General features: G+C 35.4%; 1 protein-coding gene across 14 annotated transcripts in view; it reads left to right on the top strand.

The window, feature by feature from the left end:
- Positions 1-17,951, top strand: part of PCM1 (pericentriolar material 1) — a 39,318-nt gene that overhangs the window by 9,706 nt on the left and 11,661 nt on the right. For 7 of the 14 annotated variants that reach the window (XM_071556371.1, XM_071556370.1, XM_071556369.1 and 4 more), the window contains 20 exons: positions 772-949; positions 3,090-3,199; positions 3,599-3,815; positions 5,021-5,219; positions 5,489-5,668; positions 6,372-6,529; positions 6,740-6,948; positions 8,512-8,663; positions 8,739-8,868; positions 9,537-9,671; positions 10,092-10,282; positions 10,797-10,994; positions 11,901-12,123; positions 12,248-12,393; positions 12,768-12,958; positions 13,981-14,164; positions 14,691-15,049; positions 15,597-15,755; positions 16,531-16,587; positions 17,751-17,923. In XM_071556371.1, the coding sequence (XP_071412472.1) occupies positions 772-949; positions 3,090-3,199; positions 3,599-3,815; positions 5,021-5,219; positions 5,489-5,668; positions 6,372-6,529; positions 6,740-6,948; positions 8,512-8,663; positions 8,739-8,868; positions 9,537-9,671; positions 10,092-10,282; positions 10,797-10,994; positions 11,901-12,123; positions 12,248-12,393; positions 12,768-12,958; positions 13,981-14,164; positions 14,691-15,049; positions 15,597-15,755; positions 16,531-16,587; positions 17,751-17,923 (3,549 nt within the window). The remainder of the gene's footprint in view (positions 1-771; positions 950-3,089; positions 3,200-3,598; positions 3,816-5,020; positions 5,220-5,488; positions 5,669-6,371; positions 6,530-6,739; positions 6,949-8,511; positions 8,664-8,738; positions 8,869-9,536; positions 9,672-10,091; positions 10,283-10,796; positions 10,995-11,900; positions 12,124-12,247; positions 12,394-12,767; positions 12,959-13,980; positions 14,165-14,690; positions 15,050-15,596; positions 15,756-16,530; positions 16,588-17,750; positions 17,924-17,951) is intronic. The other 7 variants (XM_071556372.1, XM_071556377.1, XM_071556380.1 and 4 more) reach the window with 3 other exon arrangements.

Raw genomic sequence — 17,951 nt, 5'->3', positions numbered from 1 at the left:
CCTCCAAACAAGATCAGGATCTTAACTGGCTATCTCATTATTAAAATACTTAATTAAAATCCCTAATTGGCTGGCAGTCCTTGAGTAACAGTTTTGATGCAAATCTCCAGCTCTTAATTAGGGTAGGATGAGGAAAATAACTTGAGTTCTAATATATTTTAATTGCTCATCATGCTTCCATTCTTTCAGATCTGTTTCCATGTGTTTGAAAACATAACAGAGGGAATTCTGTGCATGTTTTCGTTTTGCAATTGGTTTACATAAATCTGGTCAGTTTATTCATCAATGCCATAAATACGACAGACATGTAGGTTAGAGAGGAGTAACTGCCTAAAACATTTTGCTGAAAATTTACAGATTTTAGGCCAGTAAATCAATTGCGATCTCTTATGTAACTCCATGATACAATGCCTTATCTTTCTTACCTTTGCCAGTCTTATGGGTTAACACCCTCTTTTATGATTTAAAAGACAGAAGGATGCTTGGGTTAGTCTTTGGGACACATCAGGGCAGCTGACTAGATTTCTAAAGAAAACTTAAACTCCAGGAGTGATAAGCATGTCATGGTGGTGTGGGCTTTTCCCTGTTGGATGTGTAAATTTTTTTTAAAATAAAGGACTACTGGAAAGGTGAAGCTGTTTCATTTTCACCTTTTTTCACCAAACAGGCTGTTTGTTCCCATGGAAGTCATGTTTGTTCTGATGCTTCTATTACCCTTACTCAACAAATAAATTGGTGTGGTTATGACAGTTTTCCTCTCTTGTCTTGCAGGCCAGAGATCCTCAACAGGAAGCTAAAGAGGAGTTGGAGAACTTGAAAAAACAGCATGATTTATTGAAAAGGATGCTACAACAGCAGGAGCAGTTGAAGGCTCTTCAAGGAAGACAGGCAGCTCTTCTTGCTTTACAGCATAAAGCAGAGCAAGCCATTGCTGTTCTGGATGATTCTGGTATGTGGCATGATGGTGTCTTTAATATCATGTTAGTATGCTGACTAAATGGTAAAAGCAGGAGTTGTGGAATAAACACTAAGAAAGTTTTTGTAATGCACTCCTAAAAAATTTTATGGGAATGCTTCTATTTCTGAAAAGAATTGACAATGTAGCATTGTAAAATGTTTTTTAAAACATTTGAAAAACTCACGATTAGTTTGCTTTACTTGTAAAATCCTAAAAGTGTGGAATTTTCTCCTAAGAAGTGATGTGCCACCAGTACCTGTCAGATTAGAGGCCTGCCGCTCATCTCCGTCGTTGTCCAAGGCCTTTGAAGAAAAGAGTTGGAGTGGGGGATACAATGCCTTCTCCCTTTTTACATCCTTCTGGCTATAGGCAGTTGGTAGTTTGAGGTTTTTTTGCTTTTTCTGGAATTTTGGAGTGGGTTTTTTGTTGACTGGTTGCTTGACAGTTTCATAGCATTTGGTAGACTAAAGGTTTTTTCAAAAAAGAGAGTTGCTAAAGCAGTCACATAATAAGTAGATGTGAAACTAGAACTCTGAACTTCTATGGCATGTAAATTGGGAGCATGATTCTGATAATAGAGCACCATCATTATGTTGTTACCTTTAGTTTAAAAGCATTCTACTAATTCGTTTTCATATATTCCCAATTTTTAAAAATTATCTTTGGGACAGAGATGGCTTCTTGGTATCTGCTAAGAGGTTGTCAGCAGAATTGTTTCCTCGAGGGCTCAGTCTTAAAAGGAGACAGTTGTCCTTGTTTTGTGCACTGTTGATATGTGAATTTTCATCTGTTGGAAACTTGTCCTGGTCTCCTCCAATGCCTCCTAAAATCTTGTTTGTGTTTCCTTTGAAACGGGCTGTGGTTATGTGTGCAGTTATAGGGAGTGACATTTTTGCACTGAGCAAGTTCAAATTCAGTCTGTCTTAATGTTCCGTGACTCTTCCCTGTAAGAGCTGCGATTAGGGTTGATTAGAGGGTATGTGGGATAGTAGTTCTTACTACAGTTAGTTTTTGTATTTAAAATACCTTAATTTGTAGAAATTGGTTTCTACACTTTCCCTAGAAGGTCTCTTTTAAGGTTCCTTGTTCTGATGAGCTCCTGTTCTGCTGTTCTTGATTTAATAGACTATAGGAAAAAAGGTGTAACTGGGGTGGAGAGATTTTAGAAAGCTACCACAGCAGCACGAGATGGAAGTGAGTAGAAAGTAGGATTGTTTATGATAAATTAGAACTTTTACTCTTTGGTGTAGGTTTTTTGTTTTGTTTGTTTCACATTTCTAAATAGTCACTCTTAGTAATGGTTTCTTACGATGTTTGTGTCGACTGATGTAAAAATGTGGTATGTGCCAGGCTAGGAAATGTTAAGATTTAAGTTCAGCTTAGGGCAGTGTTAAGATTCAGATTCAACTTAGGGCAAAATAAACATTTTTAACTTTGAAAAGTGAAACTTTACTATGCATTAATTAAGTCATGATCTATGGGGAAAATAAATAATATTTGTTCTTTACTTTTTTTATGATCTGTTGGTTCATATGTGGGGAAAAAGGAAGTTACTTGGGTCAATCAATTGCTGCTTCCATATCTTAGAACTATTTGAATATGAACTTCCACGCAGGGAAAAAAACCTTCCTTTTAAATGTATTCCTTGCATAAATCTTTTTGAAGGACAAACCCTGAGACTCTGCAGCTGTAAAGATTACAGCTTACACCAATATGAAAGCTTGGTGTCCTGTTAATTTATTATTTTAAGGTAGTGAAATTTCATACACTCTTCTTAGTTTAGCTGTACTAAATAATTTCTAAATTTTATTTCTAACAAGCATATTTCTATCAGCTCTAGACAACTTGATTGCTTTCATTTTGCTCTGACCTTCTTAGCAAAACACAGAACAAGTTTAACAAGTCCTTTCCTCTGGTCCTTCACAAAGCAGCTCTGAGTTGTCTTGTTAGTATTTGGTAATGGAAGTAATCTTTCAAGAGTAAAGCTGATGGAAAGGACACAACATTAAAAATATGTGCTGTGTTTTTAGAGTTTAGTATATTAATGTTAAACTACACGTTTTCATCAAATAGTCTTTATTTCACTGCTGTGGAAAAATGTTTAAATTTCCCCCTCTTTCTTCATGCCCAGTTGTAACAGAGACTACAGGTAGTGTCTCAGGAGTGAGCCTGACATCAGAACTGAATGAGGAATTGAATGACTTAATTCAGCGCTTTCACAACCAACTTCATGATTCTCAGGTCAGTCCTTACACTCCACTGTGTAAGTTTTGCCATTCTCAGTTTTTAACAATGCAGTAAAATGTTTTGCTCATTTCTGTGCATTTGCTAGTGAAGCAATCAGAGTTTCCCCAAATTTGACAAATCAGCATCTTTGTATTCTTAAGGGTTATTAGGTGACTGATCTGTGCTTTGTCTCCCAGGTTTCCATGAAAGTCCAGAGAAGAAGTTTCTATATTGCAATATAATTATTAACTTAGTATATAATTGGAGTGTTTTCAAAGATATTTCCCTTATAATATTCTTTGTTTTGGTGTTGATTCTCAGTTCTAGCAAGCCCCGTAAGTGGGCTTTTTGCTTCTTAGAATTTATTTACCTTTTTTCATAGCACTCTGAATAAAATGGAATTACTTTTTGTAGACACAATCCGTGCCAGACAATAGAAGGCAAGCAGAAAGTCTTTCACTTACCAGAGAGATTTCACAAAGCAGGAACTCTTCAATGTCTGAACACCAGTCAGATGAGAAGGCACAGCTTTTTAACAAGATGCGAGTGCTGCAGGGTAAAAAGCAAAAAATGGACAAACTATTAGGAGAGCTTCATACGCTTCGTGACCAACATCTAAATAACTCCTCCTGTAAGTAAATATAGGTAGAGTTGTATATTTTCAAGAATACATTTTTAATGTGCATATTTGTAACATGACTTTCAGCTTGCAAGTGGTTAATGAAATGCTGGTGATAAAGCTGTACTGGCATAATATTAATGTAAATGTTTTTAATGCATATAAATTTATGTCTTAATGAAGAACCTAACAAGTAATGATGATGAGTGTCTTTTCTACTAGAACTTTTATTTATAACATCAGAGTTGACTAATGTGAGGATGTGATCATGGCTTTTTTTACCCAAGCCTTGTCTGTGGCTCATCTGGCCTGTGTAGAGTACCATATGAACTTGAACTTTCTGAATTTTTATCACAGTACATCTGCATTTATTTACTCAGCACTTCATATGTTAGTACCTCTGGCATTAAGGGGTTTACTTGTCCACTGTCAAATGTCTTTCTCCTGTGCTAGTTGCAAGGACCTCAGTCATAAGCCATTCCAGGGGACCTTGACTGTCTGAATGAACAAGGGCCTGTTCTTTAGATGGATTTGTCCTCTTCTAAAAGTATTGATACAGGCCTACATGCTGCTCTGGCTTTCTGGAAATGCATTTGTACTGGTGAAGTTTGTCTTGTGGCTGGAAATTTCTGAGGGTTGATGGCGGCTATTGTGGTTAACATTAAGAAATGAGGCATTTGAAACATACCTGGAGGAGGATATGCTGATTTAGTAGTTAGGCTACTCTACCGCCATTTTTCTACATGTACTTAATGCATATAATATAAACATTTGGATATGATTTCATGTAGCTGGAAGAAGCAAACATCAAATTTATGTTCGACAGAATACAGACGGAAGAGCTTAGCAGAGATGAAAAAATTACCGTGTCTTTTCTGTTTTTCAAGTTTGAAATGGTAAATTAAAAACAAAAAAAAAGAAATTAAGCCTTAAATCCTTAAAAAACCTCATTGGGCAGATTCGTGGCATGAAAGCTTCCACCTCTGACATTTGATAAAGCTAAAAGGGGCTAACTTTGCAGAAGGTACCTTATTACTGCTTGCCTATTGACATTGCATGCCATGGAACTTAAGAAAAAAGCTTTTCTTTATAGTAAAAGAAATTAATAACTGCTGTTGTGTATGTTGGTAATATTTTCTGTAGTTATTTTAAGATAATTCAGTTAAGCAGAGTCCTTATTGCGAATTGTTCATGTAAACTGTATTTCTTTTCTGTAGTTTTTCCTACTTCAGGTTCTCCTCAAAGGAGTATTGATCAAAGAAGTACAACTTCAGCTGCTTCTGGCCCTGTAGGCATAGTAACTGTTGTCAATGGTGAATCAAATAGCCTGGCATCTGCTCCCTGTCCTCCTGACTCCCTGGTTTCTCAAAATGAGAGTGAAGAGGATGACAATCTGAATCCAACAGAAAAGCTTCAGTAAAAGTTCTTTAATTTTTTTTCATAATGTGCTTTAGTGATTTTGAGTGTTACTTTACCATTTCCGTAGTTTAATTGACCTAATTTAGTATTAAAGACTATTTAGTAAGTGGTCTAAGTTAAATGAGTTCACAGCTTCAAACAGAAGATTCTCACAGCTTGGAAACTGGCAGCAAACTTTAAGAACTTAAAATTATATATACACTTTTAACTCTACATGGATTTGATTAAATAGTACAAAGCAGATAAAATATTTTTTTTCTTCTCAGGAAGCTAAATGAGGTTCGTAAGAGGCTGAATGAGCTACGTGAGTTAGTTCACTACTATGAGCAAACATCTGATATGATGACAGATGCTGTGAATGAAAACACCAAGGAGGAGGAAGAAACAGAAGAATCAGAAAGTGATTCTGAACATGAAGATCAACAGCCTGTTACAAATATTAGGTCGTTGTATTTTTCGTTATCCTAAATCTTTGTAGCAGAGTTATTACCTCAGGAAACCTGCAATACATTATTTCAGTCAACCAGAAATGGCTTGAATCTGTGTGTACATTAAAGTGCCAATTTTTAAAATTTAGAGTAGCTGTGTTGCACAGAAGTTTAATAATCATCTTGTCCTTAGTAGCTTATGTAGATTAGAGTTAATGTTTAGAAAGTCACTATGAAAGACTTTAGAGGTCTGTAGTTCCTTTGGGACTTAGCACTGAATTATTTGTATGGAGTTCTACTGGAAGGTTATAGTCCTAGACTAGAGAATTGGAGTAAAACTTCAGTTTAGAGAGGCATTTACAGCTGTGGTCTAACAGGGCAACTGGGTGCATCAGGGACCTTCACTGTGCAGAAGTGAATACCCTTACATATGAATCATATCAAGCTTTTATAACACAGACATAGACCTGCAGGGCTCTTGTATTGTAAATCTAGCGAGGAAAAATTTAGAGCTGCCTCTAATTGCTTAAAAAAAAAATCTGTCAGAGAGATGAATATTGAAAAATTCCAAATGTCTGGACTGATTTTATATGGGATTGTGTTTTTTTTGTTTTAATGGTCAGGACACATTCCTATAAAAGCTAGGTAAAAAAAGGATGAAGTAAAATTGCAGTCATATCAGTTCTTAAAAAGTTAACATGAGTAATTTATTATACCCTAGAAACCCTCAAGGAATCAGTTGTTGGAGTGAAATAAACAGCAACTCAAATGTACAGTGTGGGACTAATAACAGAGACGGAAGACATCTTAATACAGACTGTGAGATAAACAACCGGTCTGCTGCTAATATAAGGACTCTAAAAATTTCCTCTACTCTAGGTATGTTCTAAAATCTTCTGATAATTTTAAGTCTTAGTGCAAATAACGCTGATGGCTGCATGGAATTTGGGAGAACCTTGTTGATGAGCAAAATGTTTGAGTTTAATCATTAAGCTGATATTTTTCTAATATCCAATAATTACATTGGGCTTCAGAGATTCAATAATGTGTCTTTGGTACTGTTTTGTTTCCTCCTCTTCCTGCTTCTAGACTGTCATAATAGAGAGAATGACAAAGACCTCGATCTGCCCCAAGGTGAAGATGATGAAGTGGAAGAAGATAGAGTTAGTGAAGATTCTGTATCTAGTCACAGAAGCAGCCTGGGTGATGCTGCTGGAGACGCCGAGTTTGAGGAGAAGCAGCTTGTAGCTGCAAAACAGAAACTTAGACAGTTACAAAACCTTGCTGCTATGGTGCAGGTATTTTATATTTTTAAACTTGTGCATAAAAATGTAGCATTCGTTTCATGTAATGTATAACTTCTAATAGGAAAAAATACTCAGAGTAGTGTAACATTAAAAATGCTTATTTTCAGGATGGGAAAAGGATATCCTGTTGGATTCTTCTGAACTCAAGCATGGTACTTCTGAAGTTCAAATTTGAAATTTGCTTGGGGGATGCTTATGTAACAGAAGTATGAATATTTAACCTTAGCACTGAATTGCAAAATACAAACCAATAAGTCCAATATTTTAAAAAGTAATACTGGTCTCCATTTTAAAGATGATAATGAATATTCAGCAAGTTTAGGTTTTTGAACTATACGTTTTACTGCATTGTTCAATCAGTGAAGAAAAATGTTTTGCATTGAAATCTTTGGATGTTGCAACATGTTTGAGTTGGGGTGTTTTGGCTGCGGGCAGTGCTTTTTGTTTATTTTAGAGTTTTGAGAGCCAACTATGAATTGGAAGTGTTTTTAATCTAGAATACCGCGTGCTCTTTTTAAAAACATAAAAGTTCGGTTTCATGGGTATAATGTCCCTACAGAATACTCACATTTGAGCACCATATAGTGTAATGTCTGCATACTGAGTACACATAGGTGTATCAGAACTGTGAAGGTTTTATGTGAGAACTTGAAAATCAATCCCAATTGGAACATGTGTTTTACAACAGCAACACTATAAACACAATTTTGTTATTTCAAGATTCTACTCCTATGAAAAAATTCTCAGTATCTGGATCAGTCTCGGTTTTTATCATCACCATTGAGATACTAACTGTACAGAGGTATAAATTGGAATTACAGATGATACAGCAGATTCGGTAATAGCCTGAATAATGACATGTTTTCAGTTTTTCCTTCATATTTCTGAGGCTTGTTACGTGTATGTATTCAGCAAAGGTACTGTAGGTCTGTGAACTGTGTCATACCTGGTCACTGATGATGATCTCTCCTGTTCAACAAAGTCTATTAAGAATGATCATGTTGGAAAACAAAAGCAGCAGTGGCTACAGCTTTCATATTTTCAGTTTGAGAACTGAAAAGAAAGAAATGATGAAAAAAGATTTAAATGGAGTAGAGAACATGTGGAAGACTTTCTTTAAAATATTTTAGATTTCAAGAGTAGTTTCGTTATTTTAAGTTGTTATTAGTAATATTTAACTTCATGTCTGCAGGAGTTAAGCAATCTTGTTCATCTTAGTCTCTTGTTCCTCGATTTGCCTCCCCCTTTGTTTCTTAATATGCTTCTTCTATCCACTGAGTCACAAGCAAATGGTTTATGTTTTCAGAATTAGACAAATTATCTTTCCTTTATAGTGAAAGTTTCAGTAGCTTGAGCTTTATAGCTTTAAATTCTCATTAATTTAGGATAAAGTCATGATGCCATGGTGATGATGACTTCTCAGTTCAAGATTTGAAGCAAAGATAAAGCTATTCAGACCGCTTAGTTTTGAAAAAATGAGTTTGACAGATTAAACTTGTTACATTTATGTATCAACTTGAAAATAGTCTAACTGTCTTTCTGACATTCTTTCAGGATGATGATTCAGAAGCTCAAGGAACAATTGCAAGTGCACCTACTATTGGTGGCTTGTTGGGTGAGATGGAAGAAACAAAGCAACAACCAAACAATGTCCGACCTAGTACCAACAAGTTAAAAAAAGATGTACGACTAAATGAAAAAGCAAGGTAAACCTTTGTCAGATAGCAGAGTCATGCTTTAGGCAACTTGCCAAGTAACATGTGGGTAACTTACTTACACAGAGAGAAGTTTTATGAAGCTAAACTTCAGCAGCAGCAACAGGAGCTTAAACAGTTACAAGAAGAAAGAAGGAAACTGATTGAAATTCAAGAAAAAATTCAAGTGTTACAGAAAGCTTGTCCTGACCTTGAAGTAGGTAGAATGTATTTCTTTGCTTTCTTTAAGGTGTTGAGCAACAAAACATAAAATATCATAAACGTCATTTTTACCTCTTGGTATTACATGTGTACTGTAAGCAGACGGACTTTAAACCCAGAGATGAGCTCTGCTTATGTTGCTCACTGTTCTTGCTCAGTGATTGCTGTATCAAGCTCTTAATTTCACTGTAGTTTATCCTCAAAAGCCTTGAGGTAGACTTCAGAAACAGAGAATCTTCTGTCTTATTTTTAGTGTGAAATTTTTCTGTCCACACCTGCCAGTCACTGCTGCTTCACTTCGCTGAGTAGTCTTTTGCTGTTATTTTGGGACAAAAGTATGTCTTGTAAGCATGATGAACACCTTGTTGTATTCAAACCCAACTGAACAGTGCTGTACTGTTTTTCATACTCCTTGAAGATTAGCTTCTTTCTGTGAAGTGAGCAGTAAATTATCAATACTGTGCAACTACAGTATTATATTACATAAATGAAGTTGTTTTGATTCCTAGCTAAGTTCTGAAATACGTATTTAGCCATATTTCAGAAATTCCTCCCTTTTCCCAGACTACTTGATTTTCTTGCCTCAACTGTGTTTGATTTTAGCTCCAGGTAAGTTTTAGAAAGCTATTATGCTCTATTTTGGCATTTTGCTTTCTTTTTTAGTTGTCAACTGGCCTGGGTAAGTGCCCGGCAAATAGACAGACTTCACAAGCAACATCGACTCCAGCCATGAATGAGTTTAACAGAGCTGGCAAGCATTTATTTGAGCGTGATCAGTCTGTACCAGTAGGCAATGAGGTATTTCATACTTGATATTCTGTGACTTCAAAAAGGTTTAAAAAGGAAAAAAATTCCAGGTGACCTGGACACGTTTTTAGGACCCTGACCTAGGGAGAGAAGTAGTAGCCACTCGTTTGTGAAAAGAGGAAATACTGACCTGAACTGGCAAGACATTTTTCCCCAAATACAGCAGTTATTGCCAAATATTAATGTGGAAGCTGAATGAATTGTGAATTTTTACTGTGAACATTTGGTAATATACACTATAGGCAAGTTGTCCATAAAGAAAATAGTGGAAGTATTTGAAACCTAGTTTATCCTCTATGAATCTTCCTTCCCCGTTTCTCCCAAAATTGTCTTAAATAATGATCTGGATATTACATACTCTGAAAATTATGGTAGCATTATATTCTAATTCTTCCATTTTACTGCAAACAGTTATGGTCTGAGATGAGAAGACATGAAATTTTAAGGGAAGAGTTGCGACAGAGAAGAAAGCAACTTGAAGCTTTAATGGCTGAAGATCAGAGGAGGAGAGAGCTTGCAGAAACAATATCTACTGTTGCTGCATCTGTTAAAAGTGAAGGATCAGAAGCTCAGTGTACTTCACAGCAGAATAGGACAGAAAAGTAAGAGCACAAGTCATTCTGTGAGATGTCAATGTTTGGGCAGTTTGCAGTGTTCATCTGAGCACTGAATGATGATACAACAGAGCAGTAAATTAAGTTTGACTTCTGAAGTGAGCATTAGTTGGCAACTTGCCAGTTTTGTAGGTTTTTCCAGGATATTTAGCCTCCCCATTCTACAAATGGGAAAAAGTCACTAAGAAGAAGAAAATGAATGGAAAATGCCAAATGATCAAAGTAATTCTTCTTCATCACTACCCCACTTATAATATAATAAAGTAATATTTTTCCAAAACAGTATGTAATTTCATTTAACTGTCCCAGTATTAGATGAATACAAGTTTAATTTTCTATTGGTGCAAAAATGTTTCAATACATTTTGTTGCAGCTTGATTAATTGCAGATAGACAGGCTTGTAATTGTCAACAGGTTATTTTAATAATTTGTCCTAAACTTAAAAACAATACTCCTTTCCCAAACATACCTTTTCTCCCCTCGCCCCTGCAATGTTCACTAGGACAATGGCTACCTGGGGAGGTTCTACCCAGTGTGCACTGGAGGAGGAGAATGGAGATGAAGACGGTTATCTCTCTGATGGAGTTGGGCAGGCAGAAGAAGAGGAAGAAGATGCATCAAGTTTGAATGACAGTTTCTCTATTTATCCCAATAACAACATACCAGAAAATGCCTATTTTGTTAAAGAAAACAAGGATAGGTTAGTAGCATTACTTGTTGGTCTTTTGTTTGTCAGAGTATATTTGTAAGGGAGTAGAAGAAGCATTAACTACAATACATCTCTACATAGCAAAGGCAAATTTCTTTCTGCATGCTAGGGAGGTCTGCGTAGTGGCATTTTCTTGTCTGAGTCTCTGTAGCTGCAATGCATATAACTAATTTGGTTATTTCTTCTGTGTTCAGTCTTACTAAATGTCTACCATTCAGCTTTTCAGTTGTGGCAGTAACTCCTGATGTTCCTGTGTATTTTTAACCATCTTAAAAGATAACAAATCTGAAAGTTTTGCTGTCATATAGATCAGTCTCTTTAAAAAAATAGTAGTTCAGAGAATTCAACTGACTCTGATATTTTTCCTTTTAAATTATTGGCTTTTGTATCTTTGGACGCTTTTTTTTAATTATTGTGAATATTTTTAACTCTTGCTTATCTGATTGACTTCCTTAATAAGCTTTATGTGGTCAAATAAAAATGCCATGTTAAAAGTAATGTAAATATCTTCAGTTATTCCTTCTGGTTTTGATACCAAAATAATTCTGGTAGGTAGTGGGTTTCTAGTCAGGGGCTGGACCTGTTAATGTGCTATGTTAGTGGCTTCTATTTTCATCTGAGTACCTATTACATAGCAGTAATGGACAAAACTAAAAACAAGATCCAGAAACAACATTAGCACGTACTTTTTTTGACGGTGATAGTTGTGGGGCTCTTATTTTCCATTTGTTTAGATAATGTTGGATTGACAGAGTGGCATGGGTGATTAGCTGGCATGGTCAAATAGCCTGTGCCAAGTTGATGTACAACTGAAACATAATTTGAATAATGGAAGTATCATTAGGAGTTGTTTGAAATGTTGGATTTTTAAGTCATTCTTCATTTTCTCCAACCCAGGTGGAAAAATTGCCGTCCTCTTTCAGCAGATGGGAATTATCGTCCAGTGTCTAAGGCTAGGCAACACCAAAACATAAGTATGCGGCGTCAGGAAAACCTTCGGTGGATATCTGAACTTTCTTATGTGGAAGAAAAGGAACAATGGCAAGAGCAGATCAATCAGTTGAAGAAACAGCATGAATTTAGTGTCAGCATTTGTCAAACTTTGATGCAGGATCAGCAGGTACATATAAAGAGCAGTTATTTCGCTGTTCTTACTTTGCCTTGTTTTATTTCTTTCTTAAATCTTCCAGCAATAACTTCTGGTTTTGGTACTTTGGTCACTGTTATGTCTCTTCTTTCCACAGACCCTCTCTTGCCTTCTACAGACTTTGCTTACAGGCCCTTACAGTATGATGCCAAATAATGTTTCATCTTCGCAAGTACATCTTATTATGTATCAATTAAACCAATGTTACACTCAACTGACTTGGCAGCAGAATAATGTCCAAAGGTTTGTGGACTGTATTAGTGTTTAACTATGGAATTAATCCTTCAGTGACAGGGAATTGTCAATAAAACATTCCAGTTTCCATGCTTATTTCTTTAGAATCTACCCAATTTTTTTTGTTCTTGCAAAGATGTTTAACCTTTGTAAACATGAGGACTTCTGCAGAGCAGCTGATGTTAAACTTGTGCTTGTCTGTCACTTGGGATTGAATACAAGTTATTTTTTCATGAAGTTCTTTTTTTATTCACTAAATGGAGCAGTTCTTTACGTACATTGCATGGTGCAGGTGAAATAATATGAAGGTCAAATGACTTTAGATTGACAGCATTTCCTTAGCATTCTTTTTTCACAAGGTGTTCTTTTTTCTTGTTTTCAAGGTTGAAACAAATGTTAAATGATCTTATGCGCCAGCAAGAACAACACTGTCAAGAGAAGCCATCAAGAAAGGAGAGAGGCAGTAGTGCACCACCACCTCCATCTCCTGTTTTCTGTCCGTTCAACTTCCCTCCACAACCTGTAAACCTCTTTAATGTTCCAGGATTTACTAATTTTTCTTCCTTTGCTCCAGGTGGGTATATCTATGTGTTTGAAAAGTAATACAAGTTTCAAAAGTTTCCATTCCCAAATTTAATTGAAATCTTAATGTGAACTTGCTGAAACTCTGACTTCTTTATATTGAAATGATCTTAAGCAGAAATTTGACAGTTATTGTTGAATGATTGTATACTTTCACTTCAATATGAAAAGCAAGACTTTCTCAGTATGAAGTTGGTTATAGATGAAAATACCCACTCCATAAGTTCAAGTTTTAAATATTCTTCATCTAACATGAGAAAAGCAGTGTTTGTAAAGCATTTACATGCCTTCTGAAATCATTTAATGGTGTTCTGACTAAGGGAACCCTCTAATTTCAAAGTAGCACCTGGTAATTATTACTGGTTTTCTTAGAACTTCCAACACTCATTTTTGTTTTAAATGCCTGTAAATGGAGTGTTTTAACTAATGTTTGTTCTCATCAAAGCTATAGAGTAACTGTTGACTGGAATAGACATAGACCTAGACGTAGATTGTAGCTTTCAGATTCTAAGGTCTGTTTTCTACTTTGAGAACATATTTTAAATTATACAGAACCTGCACAGAAGAATAGTTATGTTCATTTTGCCTCTGCCATAAGAATTCCAAGGTTAAAATTTAAGTATTTGGAATCTGTGACTTCTTTGACCCTATAAATACTTGAACCACTGGAATTTTTTTGTCCATTTGACAGTGGTTCAAGTATTGATAAAATCTTCAGAGTTTTACTGGAAATGTTATTTTTTACTTTCACTTGTGGGAGCTTCTCACTGGGGTTTCTTGAAGGTCCTTCATCTCCATGGATGGGATTGTAGTATTCAGTAGTGTTCAAAACTTACATTTAAGATAAATTCTGATACGGAGTTTTCAGGAGAGAAACTTCCCCACTGTATTTTTGCTTCGCAGTGTTAAATTGCCACACAATATGTCTCAAATTTTACTTTTATAACAAATATGACTTCTATAAATGAGGTAGGATCTTCTGACTCTCTTCTGACTCTCTTGTTTACTTCGTAGGTATTAACTATAATCCAGTGTTTCCTTCTGGTTTTGGAGATTTTGCACACAATGTTTCCCCACACAGCAGTGATCAGCAGGAGCAACAACATCCTCTAGACAATAATGCTTCTGGGAAAACTGAGTATATGGCATTCCCCAAACCTTTTGAAAGCAGTTCCTCTAATGGAGCAGAGACCCAAAGGTATTTAATGTCAAAGTGCAGCTCTCTCATTTTTCCTGCCTCTCTGTTCCTTATTCTGGGAATTAATCTTTCAGTAAGGGAATTTATTGTAATAGAATTACAATATGAACTTTGCTTTTGCAGCTTCGTTTAATTTTTCTGTTTTTTTCAGTTGTATTCTGATTTTCTATGTATTGATTAATGTGGGTTTTTTTTTTGAAACTGAATTCTTTGAATAACCAGAGAATACAATGTCAGTAAATGCTTATTTTCTGTGTTTTAAGAAATGTCCCATGTCCTTGAGCACAGCAATAGCTGCATTAGTATATTTGGGTTGAAGTCAGTGATAGATGTAAATTTCTTCTGTTTTTAATTTCAAAGGGTTCTCTAGATTTTTTTTCCAGTGTTGAATTGATGCCTAATTAACAAGGGCAGATAATTTGCATTATGGATAAACTATTTGCCTGATAATACAAGCAGTTTCTGTCTGACAGACTTAGGTTATGATATATTGAGGTCTGTCTGTTGTTCTTTTTCTTTCTGACAGAAAATGTCATAGACAACTTGAAGAGGAAATGGAAAAAAGATCAACTTGGCTTAATGATAGCCAGGAAGTGAAAAAAGATGATCAGTTTCAGCTGAAAGCTGGTTTTGCAGTTTCAGCACAAAACATTGCTTCTGGTCATAAAAATCAGTCTGATATGAGCCAGAGAAGAGAGTTTGATGAAGAATCTTTGGAGAGTTTTAGTAGCATGCCTGATCCAGTAGACCCAACAACTGTGACAAAAACATTTAGATCTAGAAAAGCATCAGCACAAGCAAGCTTGGCATCAAAAGATAAAACACCCAAATCAAAGAATAAGAGGAAGAGTTCTTCTCAGCTAAAAGGCAGAATTAAAAATGCTGGTAGGTTGTCAAGTAATCTTAAATACCATGGCAAACTCAGCTTGGATTATAATCATTACATTCTAGAGAATTTATTCTCTATAAATGGTACCTATAATAATTAAAATAAATTACTGAAATATGAGTTCATTTTACATAATGTAGCTACATAAGCTTTTTTAGCATTTCAGTAAACAGAAAGCATACCTGATAATGGTATCATGATCTGAAAGGATCACGAAAATTTGGAGTAACCGGGAACTGGTCACATCTTTACTGTCTTCATGTTCAAACTGGATGATTTGCTGAAAGGTGTGCTTTAGTGAAGTACTGAATGAGGAGAGAGGAGCAGTACAAGAATGTATAGTAGGACTGTTGCAGTCCCTGACCTTTTAGTACTCCTGTATGGCTTCAGTGTACAGAGGAAAATTTTTGGCTAGGAAACATCATTAGTGTTTTGCATCTTTAAGAGTGCCATTAAACGAATTGTTAAAAGTAATAAAACACTTTGTAGGCAGGTTGTTTGTTTGTTTTTTTTTAATTTCTACCTTTCATTTTCTCCCATTAGGTTATGAAAGTGCAAGCGCTTCTAGTGTATGTGAACCCTGTAAGAGCACAAAAAGCAAACAGTCTGATGAGGTGGTTCATGCAAAGGTGTTCAGCAAAAGGAATCAGGAACAGTTGGAAAAAATAATTAAATACAGTAGATCTACAGAAATGTCTTCAGGTACTCTTTTCTAAATGTGTTATTATTTTGTGAACTCTAAGAAAGGACCTTCATACTTAGTTGCTAATGTGTTAATTAAAAGCAGTATATTTTGGAAAGAAGACAGTACAGTATATTTAGCATGTAGATTTTCGATTTTAATTTCTAAGGATGACAAACACCAAAGTGTGTAAAAAGTTGGATGCTGGTTGCTTTTGTGTGTTTTCTGTAGATTTAAGTACTCAATAAAACTAATTTAGAAACAAACCTGTTACTCTAAGACAAGCAAAGATGTAGCCAGTCTTGGCCAGTTGTTGGTGATTTTATGGGAAATAATGCACAACTGATAAAACTGCTTAGTGTTTACACTCCATCCTGTACTTACATGTCTTCATTCTATTCATGCTTAAATGAGCTTCACTGAATGTATTTAAATGCAGTCATATCACATAAACCCTTACATTTTTGCCACCTGCTTTTCTTATATCTAGATCATAAAAATTACTCTCTCCTGTGTCTTTTTAGGTTCTGCCAGTATGTTTGTTTTGTTTGAAAGACGTAGAAATTTTAGTTGTTGTAGCACAATATCCAGCTTTGCCAGCCTAGCTGTGTCCACATTAAGAGCTGTTTATTAGTGTATATATGTAACCTTTACTACTCAAGTTCTCACAATAAGCAGCTCTGATGTGGTTTGGATAACTAAGCAATCTTCCTTCTGCTGTTTTGTATAGACCCTTGTCTTTATTTCCGGTACGCATTTTTGTGTTTATCACTGTCTATCCCCACTTTCCTACAGCGCATGCTAGGAGAATTCTGCAGCAGTCTAACAGAAATGCATGCATTGAAGTGCCAGGTAATGCATTCACTGCTTAGCTTCAACAATATCCTATTACTATTTTTTTTCTTCTCTTCACTTTGGTCCTATAACTCACTGTTTAGCAAATGTTCAGTGCTATTGCAGCACCCTCTCTATAAACAAGAGAAGTTACTTGTAATTTGCATGAAGTGCAGTGTTACAAACTCCTTTGAATTATAGTTGAGGAGAATGTGTTTACCACATTCTTGACAGTCAGATAGAAAATACGCAGGTAGATATTACAACAAAAAAACTAATTTCAGTAGGCGTTTTTAGTATGTTTGAAAGGTGCTATTATATTTTATTAGTGGGGGAGGGAACCAATTTGTGATGACTTATCAGAGGTTGAAAAAAGTTGCCTTTGCTTAAAAATACTGGTAAACTATTTTCAGATAATCAAACACACAGTAGTATTAGCTGTATTGCTAATAACTTCATTAACTTGAATACTAACATACACATCTGTTAAACTGAGTTGAGTTTTCCAAATGTAACTTTGCATCCATTCAGCACTTTCCAAAATATGTAATAATTTTATTGTGATACAAGCAAGGATAATCCTTAATTTTCAAAGGAGTAGGAGACATAGGAAACACGCTTGTCTTCTGATACCTATGTAATAGGACTTTAAGGGCAGGAGTTTCTATGTGAACTCAGGAGTAATTCCAGACATGTATGAAAATGTAGCATTTACTCTTGTGTGGGAAGGAGAGGCTTTCTTGAATTCAGTCTAGAACTTTTTTAATGCTGCTTGTAATATATAAAGTGAGATCTTTGTCTATCTTTTGTGAAATGTCTTAAAACTCCATTTTCAGTGTTGAATACCTGTTCTGAAAGCAACATTGTGGTGTGTACAATATTCTCTTTTATAAGGACTACTTTCTAAAGATATCATTCAGAAGTGTAAAGAGAATTATTCCTATTAATCCTTTATATTATGTTTTGTATATAAAAGATTGCATGAAGTATAATTTCAGAATGTTTAAATCTTTGCCCTTCAGGAAATGAGAGAGCTTTAAGAAAGCTGCTATATATATAATGGAATCTACAACGATTAAAATATAATTTGCATACATGTAACTTGCATAGCTGATAGGCAGTTGTCTTTCAAATGGATGGCTGTCACAGACTTAACAAGTTCCTTTTTTTTTTTGTTACAGAAACTGGTAGTGATCTTTCTATGTTTGAAGCTTTGCGTGATACAATTTATTCTGAAGTGGCAACTCTTATTTCGCAAAATGAGTCTCGTCCCCACTTTCTTATTGAACTTTTCCATGAGCTTCAACTGCTGAATACAGATTATCTGAGGCAAAGGGCTCTATATGCTTTACAGGTATGCACAAAATTTTTTAGTCTTGTCT

This window comes from Pithys albifrons, chromosome 5 (genome assembly GCF_047495875.1).
Source record: "Pithys albifrons albifrons isolate INPA30051 chromosome 5, PitAlb_v1, whole genome shotgun sequence".
NCBI lineage: Eukaryota > Metazoa > Chordata > Aves > Passeriformes > Thamnophilidae > Pithys > Pithys albifrons.
Note: the sequence above shows the minus strand (reverse complement) of the source record. Positions and strands in the feature narration are given on the sequence as shown.